Source organism: Coenobita brevimanus, chromosome 65 (assembly GCF_032717465.1).
Source record: "Coenobita brevimanus isolate Jiangsu-jjx chromosome 65, ASM3271746v2, whole genome shotgun sequence".
In the NCBI taxonomy this organism is placed as follows: Eukaryota; Metazoa; Arthropoda; class Malacostraca; order Decapoda; family Coenobitidae; genus Coenobita; species Coenobita brevimanus.
In genome coordinates, this window is record NC_137018.1 from 7,769,610 (window position 1) to 7,790,907 (window position 21,298).

The following is a 21,298-nucleotide window of genomic DNA, read 5'->3' on the forward strand; positions in this document are numbered from 1 at the left end:
AAGCTTATCAAGACAAGGGGTCAAGTAGAGGCTAAGGCAAGGGATTAGGTAGGAGGGGATGAGGAATATATGAGGAACAGTGCCAGTCAGGAATAAGCAGAAGAATAACACAGGGGAATGTGAGGGAATGCGAAGGGAGAGTAGAAAGTGGAAAATGATGATAAGAAAAAGATAGAGGAAGAAAATGCCAAAGTAAAGATAAGAAAAACTAATGATGAAGCAAGACACTGAGGTAAAGGATGAGAAAGAACCAGAAATGAAAGAAAGCAGATGAAATAATCCTCGACCGTGACAAAGATGATGAATGACGAAGGCTATACTGTACGGCAGAGAGATAAGTAATAGGGGACAACAAGGGTAATGAAGTAGGGGAGTGAGGCAGGAGGAGGCAGGAGATGATGTGGCAGAAAGGTGAGACAGGAGGATTAAGAACGGGGGTTAAAGCAGGTAGGTGAAGCAGGAGAATCGGTTGGTGATGAAGCAGCAAAGATGAGGCAAGAGGAAGAGGCGAGGGGTAAGGGAAAGCGAGGCAGCAGTGTGAGCAGGTGGTGAGGCCGATGATATAAGACAGCAGTAGTAGGTGATCAGGCAGGGATTATGATGGATCTCACTAAGAATCAGGCATCAATAAAGTAAGTATTTTGTGTGTAGACAGACACATAAACTGCCCTGATATTCCATCATCTCACTATCTGAAGCTGAGATAGATATACTGTGTTTCCCTGTGTATAGATGACACTCTTTGATATGATGCATCTGGAGGGAAAGCAACCATTTCGTCTTAATCACGAAGAAGTGTAATATTAGGACAACATATGACACTGGACACAAATACTCTGGGAGTACATCTGTGTTAGTTTAATCCCAACATGATTTGCTAATTTATGGCCTTCCTTTTTGCTTTTAATTCGTAGAAAAATGAAATCCTGGAAAACAATTGCTTTACATTTTTAAGGGGTGCCAGACTAATGGGCAAAATTCCAACCTGTCTGATTATTGTTCACGAATTTAGCGAGAATTTGTTCATTATCAGCATGGTAGGAAAGAAATAATAAACGAAAACTCCATCCTAAGATTATTTGCATGGTTGGGTGGTGACAGGAGTAAAGAAATGTTATCATAGTGAAACGGTTAAAATAATGGCCCGTGGTTCCTCTCTCTCTCTCTCTCTCTCTCTCTCTCTCTCTCTCGTCAATCGATTGATAACATGACATGAGTAAACAGAAATTTTGCTGTTGATGAGGAAACTGTTAATAATGACGACGATGGCGACGACGACGATAATGATGAAGAAGAAGAAGAGGAGGAGGAGGAGGAAGAAGAAGAAGAAGAAGAAGAGGAGGAGAAGGAGAAGGAAGAGGAAGAAGTAAAAGAAGATAGTGATGGTGGTAGTAATGGTATTAGTGATGATACTGATGATAATGATAATGATGATAATTATAAAAGAAGACGAAGGAAAAGCATAATTTATAATGCTGATGATGACAACAGTGGTATACAGAAAAGATGAAGCAAGTCATCCATGGCAAAAATTAAGAACGTTAATCCCTAATGACACACACACACACACACACACACACACACACACACACACACACACACACACACACACACACACATTTGAGCGAGTGCAGTGAGAACGTAAGAAGTGTGGAAGGTTGACGAAGAAGCAGAAGAAGAAGAAACAGCGGTATCCCTTCCCTCGCCAACCCTAATGGACAAACTTTGACAAACTGGGAATTGAAGCTGTCTCAAGGAAGCGTATATTTCACAGCTAAGACAAAGTTAAGCTCCAGCACCGTCACCTCAAGACATGATTGAGGCTGAGAGATTTATTTATTTATTTATTTTTTTATAATCTAGATCCACATCTGAACGAGGACCCCATTAATTTTTTATTGTCCTTAGATGTCTATATTCAATTTGTGAATGATCTCTCTTACTAAAAGGGTTAATTAGGACTAACCTCCCCCCCCCTCCATCCGAAAAATTAATCTCAGTCGGAATATAATCGTTTAGTTGCGAGCCGAGAAAAGTTAAAACGAGATGGTTCACTCTACATTGATCTTCAGCCGTTACTCCCAGTCCTTCATTTATGCAACGGGTCAACTCTGGAACTGTCTTCCTCTGTGTGTATTCCCTGCTTCCTATGATCTCCAGTCTTTCAAACGCAGTGTGTCCAGACATCTCGAAATGATCGGACCTTGAATTTGGCTCTATCTTGTATTTTGTTTTTCTCTTGGAAGGACCAATAATTGCGGGCCCCTGGTCTTTGGTTCCTTCTTCCTCGCATAAACACACACACACACACACACACACACACACACACACACACACACACACACACACACACACACACACACACTCACACGCTCACACACACAGGACCTAAAACAATACACCCTCATCATTCTGTGGGTGACTAAGAGAGAGAGAGAGAGAGAGTCATGGTACTCAGTGAAGGGGTTAAGCTGATGACATCGATAAACATTGACTGGGACAGCGAGTTTGATCAATTATTAACCTTTCCAATCCAAGAAGCAAATTCCAATACGATTTAATAGCTCTTCCTGCGTTAATTAGACTAAAATAAACAAGTCATTAGCCCAGGTTAATTGGCTAATTGAGGTAACTTTTGGATTTCTTTATATTTTAAGATTTGGGGAGTCCACCAGAGTCACGATTATTATTTTACCTTTAGCCGGAGTGAAATGTTTTACTCATCAGTCGAGATTTGGGGGGTAAAAGATAATGGCGCGTGGAAGACAGGAACTTTTACGTATATCTCTTCCTCAAAGCGAAAAAGATGAGTGGCAGAAGGGTGGAAGGATGTGAGGGAGGATGGTGGGGAATGAGAAAGTGTGGAAGGATGTGAAGGAGGCTGATGGGGAAGGAGGAAGTTGGTAAGTATCTGAGGGAGGATGGTATAGAAGAAAGTTGAGAAGTAGACCTATGTGAAGGATGGTGGAAAGGAAGGAAGAAGTGTGGTTGGATGAAAAGGATATTGGTGTGGAAGGAAGAACTTGGGACGAATGTGAAGGAGGATGGTGTGGAAGGAAGAAGTTGGGAAGTATGTGAAGGAGGATGATTTGGAATGGAATAGAGCATAGGGGAAAAAAGAAGAGGTTGAGAAGAGAACAAGGCTTTCAGTACAGGTGTACCTCAGAACTGATGAAGCTGTGTATACTATGAGGGAAGATGATTTGGGAACACAGATGACTATTGATGTACATGAAGAAACTGTTGTTGTTACTATTGGTGGTGTTTTTGCTTTATAGTTGTTGTTGTAGCTGTTGTTCTTGTACCTGCCTGAAATAAGCCCCTGCCTCACCGGGCCAGGCAATAAAGAGGCACTTATGAACTCCAAGACAGCTTCACAATAGGCTGCGGATCCTTTGTTTCTCGTGGCTTTCACTGCATGCAATCACTGTCTGCCACTCAAAACTTTAAATATACTTACTTATCTACCTCTTGTTAAACGCCAAAGTCCACAGTTCGGTCAGGGTACTTCCGAAAAAAAAAATATGCATGACCTTTCAGTTCTACTCATCTACCCTCTCTTTTGCCAGCCCAAGTCGCCTTCCTTCGTGTGTGTGTGTGTGTGTGTGTGTGTGTGTGTGTGTGTGTTTGTGTGTGTGTGTGTGTGTGTGTGTGTGTGTGTGTGTGTGTGTGTTTATCCTTTCGTCTCTCTATTAATCTGTCAAACACCTAATCCAATCCAGTCGACAAAAATGCCCCTTTAGCACCACTCACTACCACTCAAGTCTTGCCATCTCAAGTCTCCTTGTCTAATGTACCCCTGAACTTTCCATCTCCTCGCCCTAACATAAATCCCATCTCTCTCATGTCAGCCGCCTAATCTTCCCACCAGTCTAAGCTGTCTTCTCAAGTTTACCCTTCCACTTTATGCACCATGTAGCTCAGTAGGACATACAAAGCTCTGTAACTTTATCCGCATTGTTATTCAGTAAGTTGAGTTCATTTGATGTTCACTGGATGATTTTGCTGATTGATGGAAGCTTGTATTTTTAAGTGTCTGTGCTTATAAATATTTGCTAATGTTTGTAATTTAATACATGTCATCAAAAGCTTTTACAGGCAAAATAGTGTTATTGTGTAATGTTAATATAGTCAAAGCTAATCCCCAACTGACATTTATCTTGAATATTAATGTTTCTTGTTCTAATGGAATTCGTGTACGTACGTACACACACACACACACACACACACACACACACACACACACACACACACACACACACACACACACACACACACACACACACAGACACTCACACACGCACACATACAAACACATGTGAACACACGCGCACGCATTGATCAACTCACTTTTTTGAGCATGCATACATCGTGTTTCATAAGAATGTTTGTGTTTACAAAGATACGATAGTACTTGCAAAATTGTCATGCTCGTCTTTCTCCACTACATTTTTTTTTTTTTACCTCAGCAGTCATGTATGCAAGAGAATTATTTTTATCGAGACATATGTGTTTCCCAATATGCCCTTTCCCAGAGTTCAGTCAGTATTATCCACCTAAATACAGTGGCTTCGCAAAGCATGGAAAATTCCAGCAGCCAGCAAGCTATTTTTTTTTTTTTTTAACACTCTTGAATGTGGCCTTTTTTTTTTTTTATTTTTTTTTTACTGTTCTCTGGAAAGAATATGTTTGCAATCTGTCTGACTTTGGTCCTTTATTTTATTTTCCTTTTATTTTTCATGAAATAGTCTGTTACCTGAGGCAGGCAGTCATCCAACGTACAAGAGATAGAAATACGCCTTAAAATGTAAATACTTGGCTACTGGTATCCGCCGCTTTCACTGAAACATGCTAGGACTGTCACATTCAGGGTTGCTGTGTTGTTACCGGCGAGTGTAGAGGAAATTCCTAGGTACTGCGCACGATCAGTTAAAACTTGACCCGAAAATGCTTCCGCTTACAAGTAATAGGTTATTAACGTAAGGTACTATTTATTGATTTATATACTGAATAAGCTTTTCAGGTTCCAAAGGTCCATTTCCTCCCTTTGTTTCCTATAATTTTCCCATTAAAAATTATTTTCTTAATTAGTCTAGAGTGACCGGGCCAAAAAATACCTGCAGGTTCCTACGTCCCTAGTAACGCTTGTTTCAGTAAATATGTGCCCTTGTATGATATAAACCCATGTGCTTTGGAAACAAGGCTTGTGCTTGTAAATAACTGTTAGTCTTTCCATATAAACACTAGTCCCTGCCAACAAACCATTAGACTTCACAATAATCATTAGTGTTTGTCAATATAGGGTTCTCTCTTCCGGTTACTTTACTTCTTCGTTTAACATTGTTAGTTTCAGAAAACAGAAATGCTGTGTTTGTCAATGGACTATTCTTTAGCCATGAAATGTTCGTGCGTTTCCTTTGTAACAGGATAATAAACACAGCCATCTTAAAATCATTCAGATTTCAAACAATTAACCTGCTTTTTATATCAGTTTCAAATCTGTAGGTATCCGCAGATATATACCAAATGTGTTTTTTTTTTCTCTCCGAACTGAACAAAAATCATCCGCTGTTGGCCAGAAGAAAACAGTAAAATGCGTCCTTACACTGAAAGAGTTACACGATGTAGTTTTTATTATTCTGACTGCTGGGATATTTTCTGCTAAATAATGATGCATAATATCAGTCTGAATAATAATGCAGTCCGTCCAATGCAGGAAAAGAACTAATCAGTATCGTTTCTGACTGACTGCTGAGCTATTCCGCAGGTAAGCAAAACAATCTAATGATGTGCTGAATACCGTACCAAAGTGTGTCTCCAGCAACAAAAAGCTTAGACTGCTGTGCTTGAGCGCCGTGGAACTGAGAAAGCGGCATTCAAGACAGCAGCACAGTAGGATGAGATCAGGGTGCATTTTTTACCTACACAGATACATATTGATAAACTTCGAATAAAGCAGAGGTAGTGTAATATCTTCATGCCCAATCATTAACCTTTATTCCTCGGGAGATGACTTTACTTTTACTATCTATCTATCTGTTGCCAGACGCCTTAATCCCGTAAGGGGTGGCCACAGACAAATTGCCTCCATGTCGCCCTGTTCCTCGCCACTTCATTGCCCTACTCCCAGCTCACACCCGCCTCTCTCATATACCTCTCCACTCCATCCTGTCATTTCATCCTTGGCCTCCCCCTCCCTCTCCCCATACTCCACCTCACTCACATACACTCTCCTCGTCAGTCTCTCGCTCTCAGTCCTCTCCACTTTTACCCTTTGCTTAAAAAAATCACAAATGACACAAATACAATGCACTGTTTTTACACTTACCGATATGAACAAAAACAATTCGGTTGATAGAAGTTATTAAGTACACAATTTTCAATACAGGAAGACACATATATGATACACCAAACGGACACAAATACACAAATACACAAATAAGCAGAAAGCATACCATTTACAATTTCAAACTCAAACAGCAGTATTCAAATGATGTATTACTGTTTTGTGAATGTGCTTCGTGTAACTGGCGTCTCTCTCGCAACCAAATGAGGACAGTATGAGCGAATTTTTCTCCATTTTCTATATTCATCATTATAAATATGAAAGGAAAAATGGAAATCTTTTTAATGAGAAGTTTTGTGCATCGCTAACTCAACTAAATTTCTAACAAACTGACTGCATATAGTGAGAGAGAGAGAGAGAGAGAGAGAGAGAGAGAGAGAGAGAGAGAGAGAGAGAGAGAGTTTGTGTGTGTGTGTGTGTGTGTGTGTGTGTGTGTGAAGTTGCTTTATTGTCACATGCTTTAGTACAACTTTATTTTCTTTCCACTGCTTCATTATAAGAAGATCTGTATACGTATGTTTTTAATGCACATATAATAGATAAAAACAGACGCGGCATATCAGGTAAAAAAAAAAAAATCCAATATCGTTTTAAAGTTCAGTATCTACATCAACAATATATAGTGTTAATTGAAATAGGGAAGAGCACACTAAGCCTTATCTTCGTGCTGTTCTGGATGCTAATTAATATAACCTAAAATCTAAGGAATTCTCAGTCTCAGTTAAGTGTTTCTAAAAGTATATGTGTTGCCCCCGTAGACTTACTGACTCGTCCCTGAAAGTGTACGTGTTGCCCCCGTAGACTTACTGACTCGTCTCTGAAAGTGTACGTGGTGCCCCCGTAGACTAATTTAGCAGTGCGAGTGCAGTATAATGAGTTGTCTCGCCCAGTAGACGTGTTGAGTAGTGCGGGTGGGGTATAACAGATGGCGGTAGTGAGGGAGAGGGGGATGGTTAGGCCAATGAGAACTTTCCCGTCTTCCTTGCTGGGTATCTGGCCCGACCCTTCCCCAGGATGCCCAGTCTTTTCTTAACAGGTGATGATGCGTGTGTGTTATAATCGCCTTATGGAAACTACAGGTAACTTTCAAGGGGTAACTCTGATATTTTCTTCCAGCTGACGCCAGACGATTTTATTAAGCTGTGTGGGGAATGAAAAAGTGAAAAAGTGCCACTCCAATACTCTATTCACTTTAACCTGTCCCCTACCTGCCGTCTCTGCATCTTCTTGACTGAGCTGTGGCAATAGATTAACGCTGGAATATGGTGCTAGTCACGAAGAAGTGCTATGGAAAGGATGTGGAGCCTCAGTACAGTCATATTCTGCCACTGAGCTCCGGGAAATAAGCTGCCAAAGGACGAAAATCTGGACCAACTTAAAGTGAATGAACTATAGTGCGATTTAACCCCCTCATGGTGGGGAAAGTCATATTTTGTGCCAGCTAACGACATACGTAATATACTCAGCTGAGAGTGAATCATAGGAGCCTGAGAGTGTCGAGTGCTGAATATTCCGTCCGTGAAGTGAAGTGAAGTGTATCAGGAGAAAAAAGTAGAGAAACAGCTGAATTCAAGTTGTGTGAAGAAAAAAAAAAAAGGAAATGTAATAATAATAATAATAATAATAATAATAATAATAATAGTTAATGATGATGTTGATGATATATTAATAATAATAGTAATAATAATAATAATAATAATAATAATAATAATGATAATAATAATAATGATAATGATAATAATAATAATAATAGCAATAATAATAATAATAATAATAATAATAATAATTAATAATAATAAATCAGTGAAAATCCATCATAAGTTGAAAATAGAGTGTGATGCTCCTCCTCTACAAAAACCAAATAAAGAAGTGGTATTATACAGAAAGGGTGATCTCTTGGCTCAGTTATTTCAAGGTGAGTATTATTAAACTACAATTATTTATGTTATTTACCTGGGAATATAAGCCTCGTTCATTGCCCCACCTTCCATGTTTCCTTGTGATTCATTTGGTTTTTTCATCTACTTCTTTGATAGCGTCAGTGATTGCAAAGTTGGTATTTCAAGCATTTGTTTCTCCTAGGTGGCTAAAGTTTGCAGGAAATATGTGTGGGTTAAAACTGTTATGGTCTTATATAATTCACCAAAATCAAGTGAGCATAATAACGCAGTACCAAACAAATGGAATGAGATCAAGCTTCATTATCTCGAAACGGTAGACTTATAAAGAAAGCATTGGTTCGCCTCCTCTTTCTCTCCCCGTCCATCCACACACACACAACAAGCGAGAACACGACTCACATGCACACGTACACACTACATGTTTGCGTGGTTGAACTCTCAGCTAAGCAGTTTTCTTGTTATGTTTATACTTGAAGAACCTGTTTAACATTTTCTGACCAGACGAGTTAAGGAAATTGTCTGCAGTCGAAAGGTTAAAGGTTATAGTCTCCTTCAGAAAGAGTCAAAGATCTGAGAGGTTTTTCTTTTTCTTTGTGTGTGTGTGTGTGTGTGTGTGTGTGTGTGTGTGTGTGTGTGTGTGTGTGTGTGTGTGTGTGTGTGTGTGTGTGTGTGTGTGTGTGTGTGTGTGTGTGTGTGTGTGTGTGTGTGTGTGTGTGTGTGTGTGTGTGTGTGTGTGTGTGTGTGTGTGTGTGTGTGTGTGTGTGTGTGTGTGTGTGTGTGTGTGTGTGTGTGTGTGTGTGTGTGTGTGTGTGTGTGTGTGTGTGTGTGTGTGTGTGTGTGTGTGTGTGTGTGTGTGTGTGTGTGTGTGTGTGTGTGTGTGTGTGTGTGTGTGTGTGTGTGTGTGTGTGTGTGTGTGTGTGTGTGTGTGTGTGTGTGTGTGTGTGTGTGTGTGTGTGTGTGTGTGTGTGTGTGTGTGTGTGTGTGTGTGTGTGTGTGTGTGTGTGTGTGTGTGTGTGTGTGTGTGTGTGTGTGTGTGTGTGTGTGTGTGTGTGTGTGTGTGTGTGTGTGTGTGTGTGTGTGTGTGTGTGTGTGTGTGTGTGTGTGTGTGTGTGTGTGTGTGTGTGTGTGTGTGTGTGTGTGTGTGTGTGTGTGTGTGTGTGTGTGTGTGTGTGTGTGTGTGTGTGTGTGTGTGTGTGTGTGTGTGTGTGTGTGTGTGTGTGTGTGTGTGTGTGTGTGTGTGTGTGTGTGTGTGTGTGTGTGTGTGTGTGTGTGTGTGTGTGTGTGTGTGTGTGTGTGTGTGTGTGTGTGTGTGTGTGTGTGTGTGTGTGTGTGTGTGTGTGTGTGTGTGTGTGTGTGTGTGTGTGTGTGTGTGTGTGTGTGTGTGTGTGTGTGTGTGTGTGTGTGTGTGTGTGTGTGTGTGTGTGTGTGTGTGTGTGTGTGTGTGTGTGTGTGTGTGAAGCTGGAAAGAGTTTATTTTGTGCACTGTACGATGGGAAATGTTTGCCCATTTAGATAGTAATGCATTTCTGGCTTTTCGCTACCTAAATCAGAACTATATATCCCTTTGAAGTTAACCACTGCATCTAGTTTATACAGAAAATCAACCACGAATTTATTCACGATTTATGTTGAATTATTCGAACTTGGATAACACCAGCTAGTTATATCCTAAGAAAAATCATAGAGTGCGTCAAGGTTACAGAGCAAAAGCAAACTGTCGGCCTCTAAACGAATAGGTGGGCGCGGGTATTGCACTCCCGAAGTCTCTCTCTCTCTCTCTCTCTCTCTCTCTCTCTCTCTCTCTCTCTCTCTCTCTCTCTCTCTCTCTCTCTCTCTCTCTCGTCTTTTTTCCATTTATTATCCTTCATTTTTGTTTTGTTACCTCGACTTCTCTACTTCATTTTTTTGTTCTTTTCTTTTTTTCACATTTCTTTGATCCTGGTATCTCTCATATTTATTCCTTGACACTTATATTTCTGCAGCATTTGAGGGGATATTTACTACTCAGCGTTGAAATGCATAGCGGAGCGTTTGCTATCCCCCTTTATACTCTAACTTTGGCCTAAAATTACCATCTCTCCATCATGAATGAGAAGTTGTAACAAGAGATTAACACTAGAATAGGACTAGTCACGAAGAAGTGCGACGGGAAGGACGTAGTGCCCGTAGCATTTTTTTTTTTTTTCTGCCATGGAGTTACCCGAAAAAATCTGCAAAATGACGAAAATCTGGACCAAGTTAGGGTGAAAGTGGTATAAATTCCAGCATCTAATCCCAGCGGTTCTCCTGTCTAGAGTTTGTTCACGTTAACTTTGCTTTTTTTTTTAATGTATTTTCTGTAGCTCAGTGACTGAAAAACATAATATGGCTATACACACTTCATCCCGGTATCTCACCTCTCCTGTAAGCCTGGCAACTCCACCTAGTAACACTCCTACCAAAAAATCCTCCTACCAAATAACTCTCCTGTCTTACTGGTGACTCTCCTACGCCTCCTACTAACCTTCCTGTCCTATCGATAACTCTCCTAGCCTATTGGTAACTCCCCAAGGCTACTGGCAACTCCTTTGGCCTACTTACAACTCTCCCAGCCTACCTTATAACTCTCCTAGGCCTCCTACTAACCCTCCTATCTTACCTGTAACTCTTCAAGCCTTATAACTCTCCTTCTCGTCTCCTCACGGCCCAAACTTCATCATCAACTCTCCTCATCCCGCTCCTCCTCTTTTCCAATCCTCGAGCCCCTTCTCTTTGTGCGCTCCGTCTGATTTTTACCCTCGCTTCTCATCCTTACATTTTTAGCACTGGACCAAAAGTTTCTCGCCCTGTTGACAGAAACTTTATATTCCAGGTGAAACTTTTGCCTTAGAATACATGATAGAGATACGGTTTCCACGTGTCCATTTTTTTTTTTTTTTGTGATGCTGTGGGGGTTTAGTTACGTTATATTACCTTTCTGTAATTTGAAAAAAGTAGGTATTTGATTCCAGGTAACGTTAGAGGGTTTTAGTCACCTAAGAGTGAGCCATGGGAGCCTGAGAGATACTGTTTTCATCACTAACCCTACCATGGTCGGAACAACTCCAGTATTCTATTCCAGCTATACAGTAGTAGTAGTAGTAGTAGTAATAGCTGTTGTTGTTGTTGTAGGTTCATCCGAAACATGAACCCCGTAGACTGCAGGCTGAAATGACCCCTCTCCTGCAATCAGCCATCCTCCTCTGGGGTGATAGGGAGGGAGTTGAGGGATGTTTGTATAACCAGGTAGCTCCACCACCCAGTTATATCAGTGCCACAGCATGAAGGCGTCCCTCCAACACGTAAACCACCGTATTAATGAAGCTGCCTTTAAGTTCGATCTCTGATTGGAGAAAAGTCAGAGCCAGGGTTATAAACACGTCCCTCCCCTCCCTCCCTGTTCCCCGAGAGGAGGATGGTGGACTGCAGGAAGGGGGACAGCTTCAGCCTGCATTCCACTGGGTTCAGGTGCAAATGAGGCAGGGGTTGCAAGTATTTTTACGACTACTATCTATTCCCAGGGGATGTAGAAGAGGGGCAGACATTTGCGTGTGTATGTTTACCACGATGTCTCCTTTACATAAATTTCCACTACCTTCAGGCGATTTTATTCAGCTTAGGGGAGACTATTTTAGGTGGAGGGGTTAGTTATATCTTCCCTTAATCCCTTAAAAGGCGTATTTCCTAAAGCTCAGTTGAGCGGACAGGTATCAGCAATATCCCCAGGCAGGTGGAGTTAAGGTGATGGACAGGCAAGCAGGTTGGGTAAAGACTATGGTTATGAGGGAGGGTGTTGTGGGGTGGGAGATGGAGGAGTCGTATCTGGGTTGAGAAATACCAAGAGGTTGTTTTCATAGGGTCAGTTCTCACAGCATGCAGCGTCGGGCAATTGACACAGATATGGTAAAGTGCATGTCATTGGGAGCTTCGTTTGGTCACCAGTTTTTGCTGTATCTCCAGACACTCCACCTCGTTTTATAGATGCGGAAGCTTCTCCTAGAGCCACTCTGTCTGTCTGTCTGTTACTAGTGATTTTCGAACGTGGTGCTTCTCTCCGGTAGAGTTCAGGGAAATCACACCCCACAACCACCCTCTCACCGCACACAATCACCCTCTTGCACCACACCACACCACACCATGCAAAAAGATGTTAACAGAAGGGCCCTGATGATGATGATGATGATGATGATGATGATGTGCCTACCTTTATTCAGCATACATTACAAAGTTCTTAAAGACTGCCAATACTTACTTATAATTAAACCACTTCAGTTTGAGGATGTCTTTGATATAAAATGATATTCCAGCTACCATCAAAATATTAATTTACTCTTTTCATCTTAACTTGGCAGAAATTTTTGTCCTTTTGCAGTTTATTTCACGTAGTACGATGTCAGAAAAAGACAATACTGTGGCTCTGCATCATTTGCATAGCACTGCTTCGTGACCAGCATCATATTCTCCTATTACTCTATTGCCACAACTCAGCATTCAAGATGAAGAGATGGCAAGTTTAGGCCAATCAGTGTAAAGAGTATAGAGCTCTTAGATTAGTACTTTCCTAATATTGAACTCTTTCATTTCAACCACGTCTTGTTATATCTTATTTACATCTTATTTTAGAAACGTTAAGATGTATTTTTACGAAGCGCTTGAAATGAACGAGTGACAGTCTTCATTAACAAACTCATACCATCAATTCGTGTTTTTTTTTTTACATCATTTTCCAGAAACCTTCAGATGGTTTTAATAGAGCCCTCGAACTGAATGGGTTAGTGACAGTCTACAACAATCTCTTACCATCTTATTTCTTATTTATTTTTTTTTTTTAAGTGAAGTTGTAGAGTCCGGACCAAGAGAAGGGTTAATGACTTACCTTCAGGAATGTGATGTTGCTGGTCTGGAACGGGAAGAAGAAAAAGAGATCCTATTTAGCAACCTCAACAAACAATACAATATGATTTTTTTTTTTTTATATCCAGTGTTTATATGCTCATGATATTTGTGCTACACAGAACAGTACAGAAAGAGTTACATGGTTTAGTGTTGGGACAGGCATTTTAATAACACCAACTGCAGTAAATTAAACAGGTGAGGGAACTACCTGGTGTGCACGACTGAGGCATGGCAGTATATATAGCCTAAATTTAACTGCAGAATTTAGAACAAGCAAAAAAATAAACAGTTCGTATCCTATCGCTACACAGAGAGGTGAATATCCTGAAATGAGTATGAGGGACTGCACATTTTCCTATTCATTAACCAGCAATTGAATTCTCCGTCTTCATACCGATTATATTGCATACGAAAATTTAGTTGTAATAAAATTGTTGCATCTTAATGATTTTTGACAAAAAAATAAAAAGTGGGTTGATTCTTTTTAATATCACATAATCAACCACACTCATGCCCTGACTTAGAAAATTCGCGAGTAACAGACAGATTTTAGTCTTATTCCAAATGGCACAGATTACACTTAGAGATTTCACTACCGATACCCTCTGTACTACGAAATGAACTTTGAGGTATGGTACTTTCGCTCAGTCGTTGAAAATCCCGGAGTCTGACGACTTCGGTAGGGAAAAACTCGTGTATCTCGTTCCAAAATCGTCATTGGTTAGGTGGAGAGTTGGGGCCTCAATAAACAAGGGGCTCTGTACACACCCTATCAGTCTGCTAAGGTTGGCCACAGAGTTCAGTCGGTGGAAACAACCCTGACTTCCATAAATATAGCCTACTTACTTAGCTCTTTAATATTCCTTCAGCCTAATGCACGCTTGATATTCCACCCTTCGCTCACGGCCAGATAAAACTTGCCAGAAACACAGGGAGATGAAATATGTGTCTTCACGGCCTTCAGCGCCATTAGTATAATTTTTGCGTCATTTGAATAAGCTTTTGCGTCATTTGTATAATTTCTTGCGTCTTTCGTATAATTTCTTGATGATAAGAGTTACGAAGCCATGGCGAAGGTGTATATTGTGCCGAGGTAAATATGTGTGCCGGATTTAGTGTTTCCTCTTGTAACCTCCTGACTTATTACTGATCTTGTTACATACATAATTCGTCTCCACTTATTTCACAGGTGGAGACTGTTGTTTTTGCTGGTATTATTATTATTCCGGCCTCAAAGTCTAGCGACGATTCCAGGAGAATCGGAGGAATATGGAGGATCTAGGTTATGTGTCCTGGCATGGGCCTTGCTGATACAAAAAAAAATCCAAATTCTTTATCCGCAGTGGAAGGGAGTGCCAGAAAGTGTCATATCAGGATTATGTGGTGAACGAAATAAGTTGGTTGTGTCTACTGGAGATTTCAATGGGACCTCCACAAGGAATCTGAATTGTCAAGGTTATATGTCCTGGTATGGGCAATTGCTGATAGAGAAGTATCCAAATCTCCTCAATGTGTGAAGGTCATTGTAAGAAAGTAGGTGGAGACTAGTGACTGTCCACAGGAGAGTTACAGAGTTCTAGTTTTGTATCACCTCTGCAAGATTTTGAACTGATAAAGAGATTTAAGTTTCTTCTGCAGATCAGCGTCTGTGTGTGTGCATGTGTGTTTGTGCATGCGTGTGTGTGTGTGCGTGCGTGTGTGTGTGTGTGTGTGTGTGTGTGTGTGTGTGTGTGTGTGTGTGTGTGTGTGTGTGTGTGTGTGTGTGTGTGTGTGTGTAGTACATTAGCCTGGGGGCAAAGCTCCCTTCAGCAGGAAGTCACCCAACCACAGATACTGTCACTCCCAGAGGACGGATCTCTCTATCGGTGACATCGGCTTTCCACACCGATCAATGGCCCAGAAGGAGATACGATGTCGTGCGGGGAAGCCTGAGGAAAGAGCTACAGACAAGAAGCCAGACTACGTGAACCACCACACAACTTACAGATTCCTTTAGGTACACGTAATCATATCGCGTTCATAATTTTTTTCACGTATTCTGATGCTGTGTTTCCCAGTTTCTGACGTTCGGGGAAGCTTGGGAAAATAAACCCGACGGCAGACGACTTGAGTAAACGCACATATAGCTCTCACAGTACCGTAGTTTCCCATGATATCTTAGTCATGATTTTCCTGGGTATATTACTGATACTGTTCCTTAGCTTCTTATACCAGAGTTAAACGTTAGCAGGCAGGATGAACAGACTAGCCTAACGAATACCTTGCTTAGGCTACCCTGTGGAAAAAATGCCGTTCGTAATTTTCTGACGCACCTGGTAGCATAGAAATTCGGTCCATTTTTTGTACGTTAATGTGTTGTCCTTATTTGCCGAAGATTATGATGATCGCTTTCCTACTTTTGTGATTTTCTTTTTTCTTTTTTTTTCTTTCTTCCCAGTACCCATATATAATAGTGGGAACAGAGTTACTGGTAGGATAATGATGAATATGTTGCTCAATATTCCTATTATACTGCAGTTTAAATAATATTCTTAATCATGCTTATCGCAGAGAACGTACCCTTAAATTAAAAAAAAAAAAGGAAAAGAAATATGTGTCCAGTGAGGCCTCCATGCATTTCCCTAATTTAAGGCTCTTACGGTGCCCTGCTAACAGAAAGTAACATAAATCCTTCTAGAATTGGATCAAAATTTGTGTAATGTTCTCTGAGGTAATAAAAGGGGGAAACTTTAACACCGTGTACAGTGTAAGGGAACCATGCAGTCAGATACCGAGAAAAAACACTTAATATACTACTTTGTACATAATGGATCTTGAACACACATTATTTAAAAAAACGAAGGAACTGTGCAAAGAGTGAGAGAAGCACTTACTGTGACTGTGCATGGGATGGAACAGACTCTACCCTTATAAGAACATGCACTTATTTCTAATGATATACTTAGTACTTACTGTGTACTCGTGAAATTGTCGTTGATTTTGTTTGACTTACTTCTACAACCTTCTTGTGAAAGGAGTTTAGCGTTTCAGATAGGCTTTAGAATACATTTTTCATTCGTGGCCTCAAAGCAGGGCCAAACCATTAAATTAATTTCATCATAACGACAGTCTTAGTGTGTGATGTGTTGCTGAATTCGTTAGTATAATGTAAAGTACTAACACAGAGCACTGGTAATTGCTTAACTTTTTAATTGTGTCATAGCTAAGAGTTGCAATTCAGTCAGCACAAACTCGATGATAAATATCCATGCCACACCATCCACACCAGCTGAATGGGAAGGTGATGTACAGTAGAAGACACTAGCACACATCTCACACTGCTGCACCACACACCACCACGCACCACACTACTACGCCACGCAATGCCACACCTCACACTGCCACATCGTACACCACCACACGGCGCATTACCACACGTCTCACAACTGCAACAAACATTGCCACGCCACACGCACTACCATACCTCAAACTGCCATACCTCACACTGCACGCCACAAATCACACTGCCACACCACAAATTACACTGCCACACAACAAACTACAATACCAAATACTACCACACCTCACACTGCCATGCCACACACTGCCACACCTCACACTGCCATGCCACACACTGCCACACACACTACCACCCCTCACTCAGCTACGTTCCTCGTCTCCTACAGCACGGAATCTTTCCTAATATCCAGAAGAATGACAATCTATTAGGTTTTACATTTGAGGGATATCTAAAGCTCAGCTACTTATATAATGTCATGCGGGGAACAGCGACGAGTCAATCTTTCCTTAAAAATGTTTCGTCGCACTCTACTTCTGGGCCTCAAACTACATAATGGGGATGCAAAGAACTGGGTGATAGAGACAGGTGCCTCCGTGGAACTGTGTGTTATCTGAACCAACACAGCTGTCTGCAATCCTTCGTCAGTCTTACTCCAGTCTCCCAGCTCTCACCATGTCCATTTCCCGATGACCTAATCCTCTCCTGCCTCCACTCCACGTCTCCCATCCTTGTCCTCTCCTCTGTCCGTCCCTGTTGTCATTCCTTCACTCCTCCCCTCCTTGTCCACTCTTCTGTCCGTCTCTGTTGTCATTCCTTCATTCCTTTTCCCTTCCTTGTCCTCAGCCCATCTCAATCTTCATCCCACAAAATCCAATGACATTTTTATCATCTAATTCTTGTTATTTCCCGGCGATTTTTTTTTTTTTTTTCAGTATAGTATGTTCTCGAAATATGGGGTCTGGATAAATCTCTCCCCAATCTCTTTACTGTTAAGAGATTTTACGTAAGAATTATAAAATCGAAGGCTGTCAGCATGAATACACTGTCACATGCCTCGTCGTATTGAAGTTAATATTACGAAATGGAGTGTACGGCGGCGCGGTTTCTTATAACTGCAAAAGTGAGAGAGAGAGAGAAATAGAGACAGAGACAGAGAGAGAGAGAGAAATAGAGACAGAGACAGAGAGAGAGAGAGAAATAGAGACAGAGACAGAGAGACAGACAGACAGACAGACAGACAGACAGACAGACAGACAGAGACAGAGACAGACAGACAGACAGAGACAGAGACAGACAGACAGAGACACAGGACAGAGACAGAGAGGACAGAGGATAAAGAATAGAGGACAGACAGAGACAGAGACAGACAGACAGACAGACAGACAGAGAGCGGGGGACGGACGGACAGACTGACAGAGGTGGGGGAGAGAAAAAGAGAGGGAGAGGGAAAGGGAGAGAGGAGAGGGAAAGTATTTTATCTTGAAGGGTATAATGGGCTGAGGAAATCTGGTAAAAGGAAAAGTGAAGAAGTGCAAATGGGAGCAGGCTTTCTGGAGCTGAAAATTAAATAGTATGGAACCGAACCCTTGGTGAATGGAGAGAAATGGAGGGGAGGGGAGGGGTTGTGGAAGTTGTCTGTGTTGTTGTTGATGTTCGGGGTTCATCTGGACGTGAACCCGATGGCCACAGAAAGCCGATCACTTCAGGTGGGCGCTCCCAGAGATGTGGTGAATTTATGCTGGAGGATTTCCCGTGTTGTAACAGTGTGGATGAGGTGGGTAGGTGTGTTGCGGTGTGTGTGTGTGTGTGTGTGTGTGTGTGTGTGTGTGTGTGTGTGTGTGTGTGTGTGTGTGTGTGTGTGTGTGTGTGTGTGTGTGTGTGTGTGTGTGTGTGTGTGTGTGGCTTCATTACAGTATATAGAGGCAAAAAGTACAGGGAAATTTTGAGGATTAAACGTCATCTTCTATATGGTACACGATAGCAATTCATGGCTGAGGAAAAGAGGAGGGATCATGAAAGACTGCAAAGAACTGTAGGTGCAAATGAATAACACCGAGCTGATGGTGAAACATGAATAGCCTGTTGGAGGAGGGGTTGCTTTAAGTGCCTTCCTGCGCGTTCCAGATGGCGTCACACATTCGCAGGTCACCACTTTGGCCCTATTACCGTACCGTGTAGGCTGATACGTGCTAGAGAGAATTTCAGTCTGTGCCTAGCCTGCACCTTACTTAGCAGTCTACATACAGAACCTCTCTAGTTTTATCACGAGCTTTTGACATCATGGCCATTGTATACATATCATTGCAATTATTCATGGCATTTCAAGTTTTTTTCAAAGGCATGGAATATGATGTGAGAGCGCTATACTCTTTTTACTCTAATTTGGCCCAGATTTTCGTCTTTTCGCAGCTGATTTCACGTAGCTCGGTGGCAGAAAATGACAATACTGAGGGTCAATATCCTTTCCACCGGACTTCTTCGTGACTAACATCATATTCTAGTGATAATCTACTGGTACAGCTCGGCGTTCATGATGGAGAGATGGCAATTTTTGACCAAGTTAGTGTAATGTGTATAGTTAGGTTCATGCACTGGATTATAAACACCTTTTATGAAATGAAAAATTATGTTTAAGTAAGACCTGAAGAAAGATTATGAGTACTAACCTGAGAAGAGATATGCTGGGGCCAGTGATATAGGCAAGAGGCTCTCTGTACTGACTTAAGACATTTGTTGCTAACTCTAAGAAACTATTGCCAAATGTTGATGATCTCAGTCGACATATACATAATAATTTTGGTCAGAAGTGGGTTGTATCGCAGAGGATAATGTGCATTACTTACGGATCAGGAATCAAACTCATATCGCCATTACTGTCCCAGAGCCACTTCTTTAGAGCTAGAGGTACTGTACTTTCCTGGAACCAAATTTAGATACACCAGTTCTGTCCTTTACCCACCGGACTAGAATTAAATAGCCTTTCAGAAGTCAATGTACCTACCTACTGATATGGAAGTAAAACCGTCACCAGAATCATCCAGGAACAACCGGTGCTGTTCTGAAACTCCTAATACTGATTCCAAACCTTCAATACTAACCTGGATTCACTTTTAGAGCTAGAAGACCTGGAACCAAAGATCTACAGTCAAACTAAAGCCAAACTAGAGCCACCATTACTGACCTGGGCATAAATCTGTCACCAGCACCGTCCAGGAACGACCAATACTGACCTGGAACATTTAATACTAACCTGGAGCCACCTTTACGGAGCTGGAAGACCTGGAGGCAAAGACCTGGATTGAAAAAAAGAGCCAGGGATACTGACCTGTAATGGTGCTGGCGTGGGGTCGACAGTCCGGCCATAGCGCAGTTCCCCGAAGACCCAGTCCTGGATTACCCGCTGCACCAGGGGGTTCTCCGGGTCCACCAGCCTAAGGGAAGTGATGTTGGTGCCCCCGTGTCGGAAGTCCTCCAGCTCCACCGTGTGCAGGTCCTGGGTACACCACACAGGTCAGGTTAGATTTCAGACAGGGCTCTTCGTCTTGTGACTTTTTTATAAGGTTATCAGTTTTCATACCCGACTTATCTAGAAAGCTTGAAGTCGTACGTGTCACGGACTATATGAGATGGGACTGGAGGAGATATGAGATAAATAAAGACGTGGACAGATAGGTAGTCGAAATATAGCCGTCCGTCCTGGAAGTTCCAACGTGGGATTCGGCGCTGCTAATAAAGTATCTGGCTTGAAGAATCTAACTCCTTTTCATTCAACAGGTGTGATCCTCCATGGCACTGGTGTATTTTTTTGAAAGTTGATAAGGTTAGCTAAAAGTCAGTCACCCAACAGTAAAAATTTCTCCCCATCGTTTCATCGCCACATACTTTTTTCTTGCTTTGACAAAAATCTAAAGAAAATAATTGGTCATTTATGAAAGTCTTGGGTTACGTCGTGTCTCATTTCACTTAACAGATTTAGAATAAGTGTTGTTACTTTGGTCGCTTGAATTGGTTCGATTTGGCTTAATTCAGCTCAAATAAATCGTACTGACCTCTGCTACCTACACACAAAATTTGATCATAGGTCATCTCTAAGTATAATAAAAAAAAAAATGGTTTTAGAATATTTGCCTTTCTCCTTATGTAATAGACTTGGAAGCTTTGACCAGAATATGGTAGGAGACAACGAATTCCAATAAAATAGAGATAGAAAGACAGATAAAGACTGAACCAGAGACAGAGAGAGACAGAGACGGAGGCTGAAAGACAAAGACACACAGAGGGATATAAAGTGTGAGTGTGTGAGAGGAAAAAGAGGCTCTAATCCTTCTCATGCTCACCTGCCTCCCGCCGTGTCAAAAATAAGACACTAAAACACCTCGTCAGAACGTATTATCCTCTGAAAATGATTATAACTGTGACATTTTCTTTGTTCCCTCTCTTTTTCTTTTTCTTTTTAATTTTTGACCCCAAGAAGGAATATTTTCATTGCTTCCAGCGTGGGCAAATTCGTAAGCTATTTTCCACTTTCAGTTTAACTTGGTCTTTTCCTTTTAACCCCTTCAGCACCAGGATGTCCTACCGTTTTTATTGCTGCTGTTATTTGATTATTTTATTCAGATTTTTAGAGACTTTTGTGAGGTGTGAGTTTCGGAAAGTTTATCCTAAGCTGAAAAAAAGAAGATAGCGAGTAGTAGTAGTAGTAGTAGTAGTAGTAGCAGTAGCAGTAGCAGTAGTAGTTGCAACCCCAGGCTCAAGTATCTCTGAATCCAGTGGACTGCTAGCTGGAGATGCCATCCTCTCACAGTCCACATCCTTTTGAGGGAGAGGGAGGATGAAGGACCATTTTTATAACTAGGC

General features: G+C 41.5%; 1 protein-coding gene across 1 annotated transcript in view; it reads right to left on the reverse strand.

The window, feature by feature from the left end:
• Positions 1-21,298, reverse strand: part of LOC145404882 (glutamate receptor ionotropic, kainate 2-like) — a 109,653-nt gene that overhangs the window by 16,101 nt on the left and 72,254 nt on the right. The window contains exons 7-8 of the mRNA XM_080276383.1: positions 19,767-19,934; positions 13,142-13,165 (exon numbers count right to left, since the gene is read on the reverse strand). Of these exons, the coding sequence (XP_080132509.1) occupies positions 13,142-13,165; positions 19,767-19,934 (192 nt within the window). The remainder of the gene's footprint in view (positions 1-13,141; positions 13,166-19,766; positions 19,935-21,298) is intronic.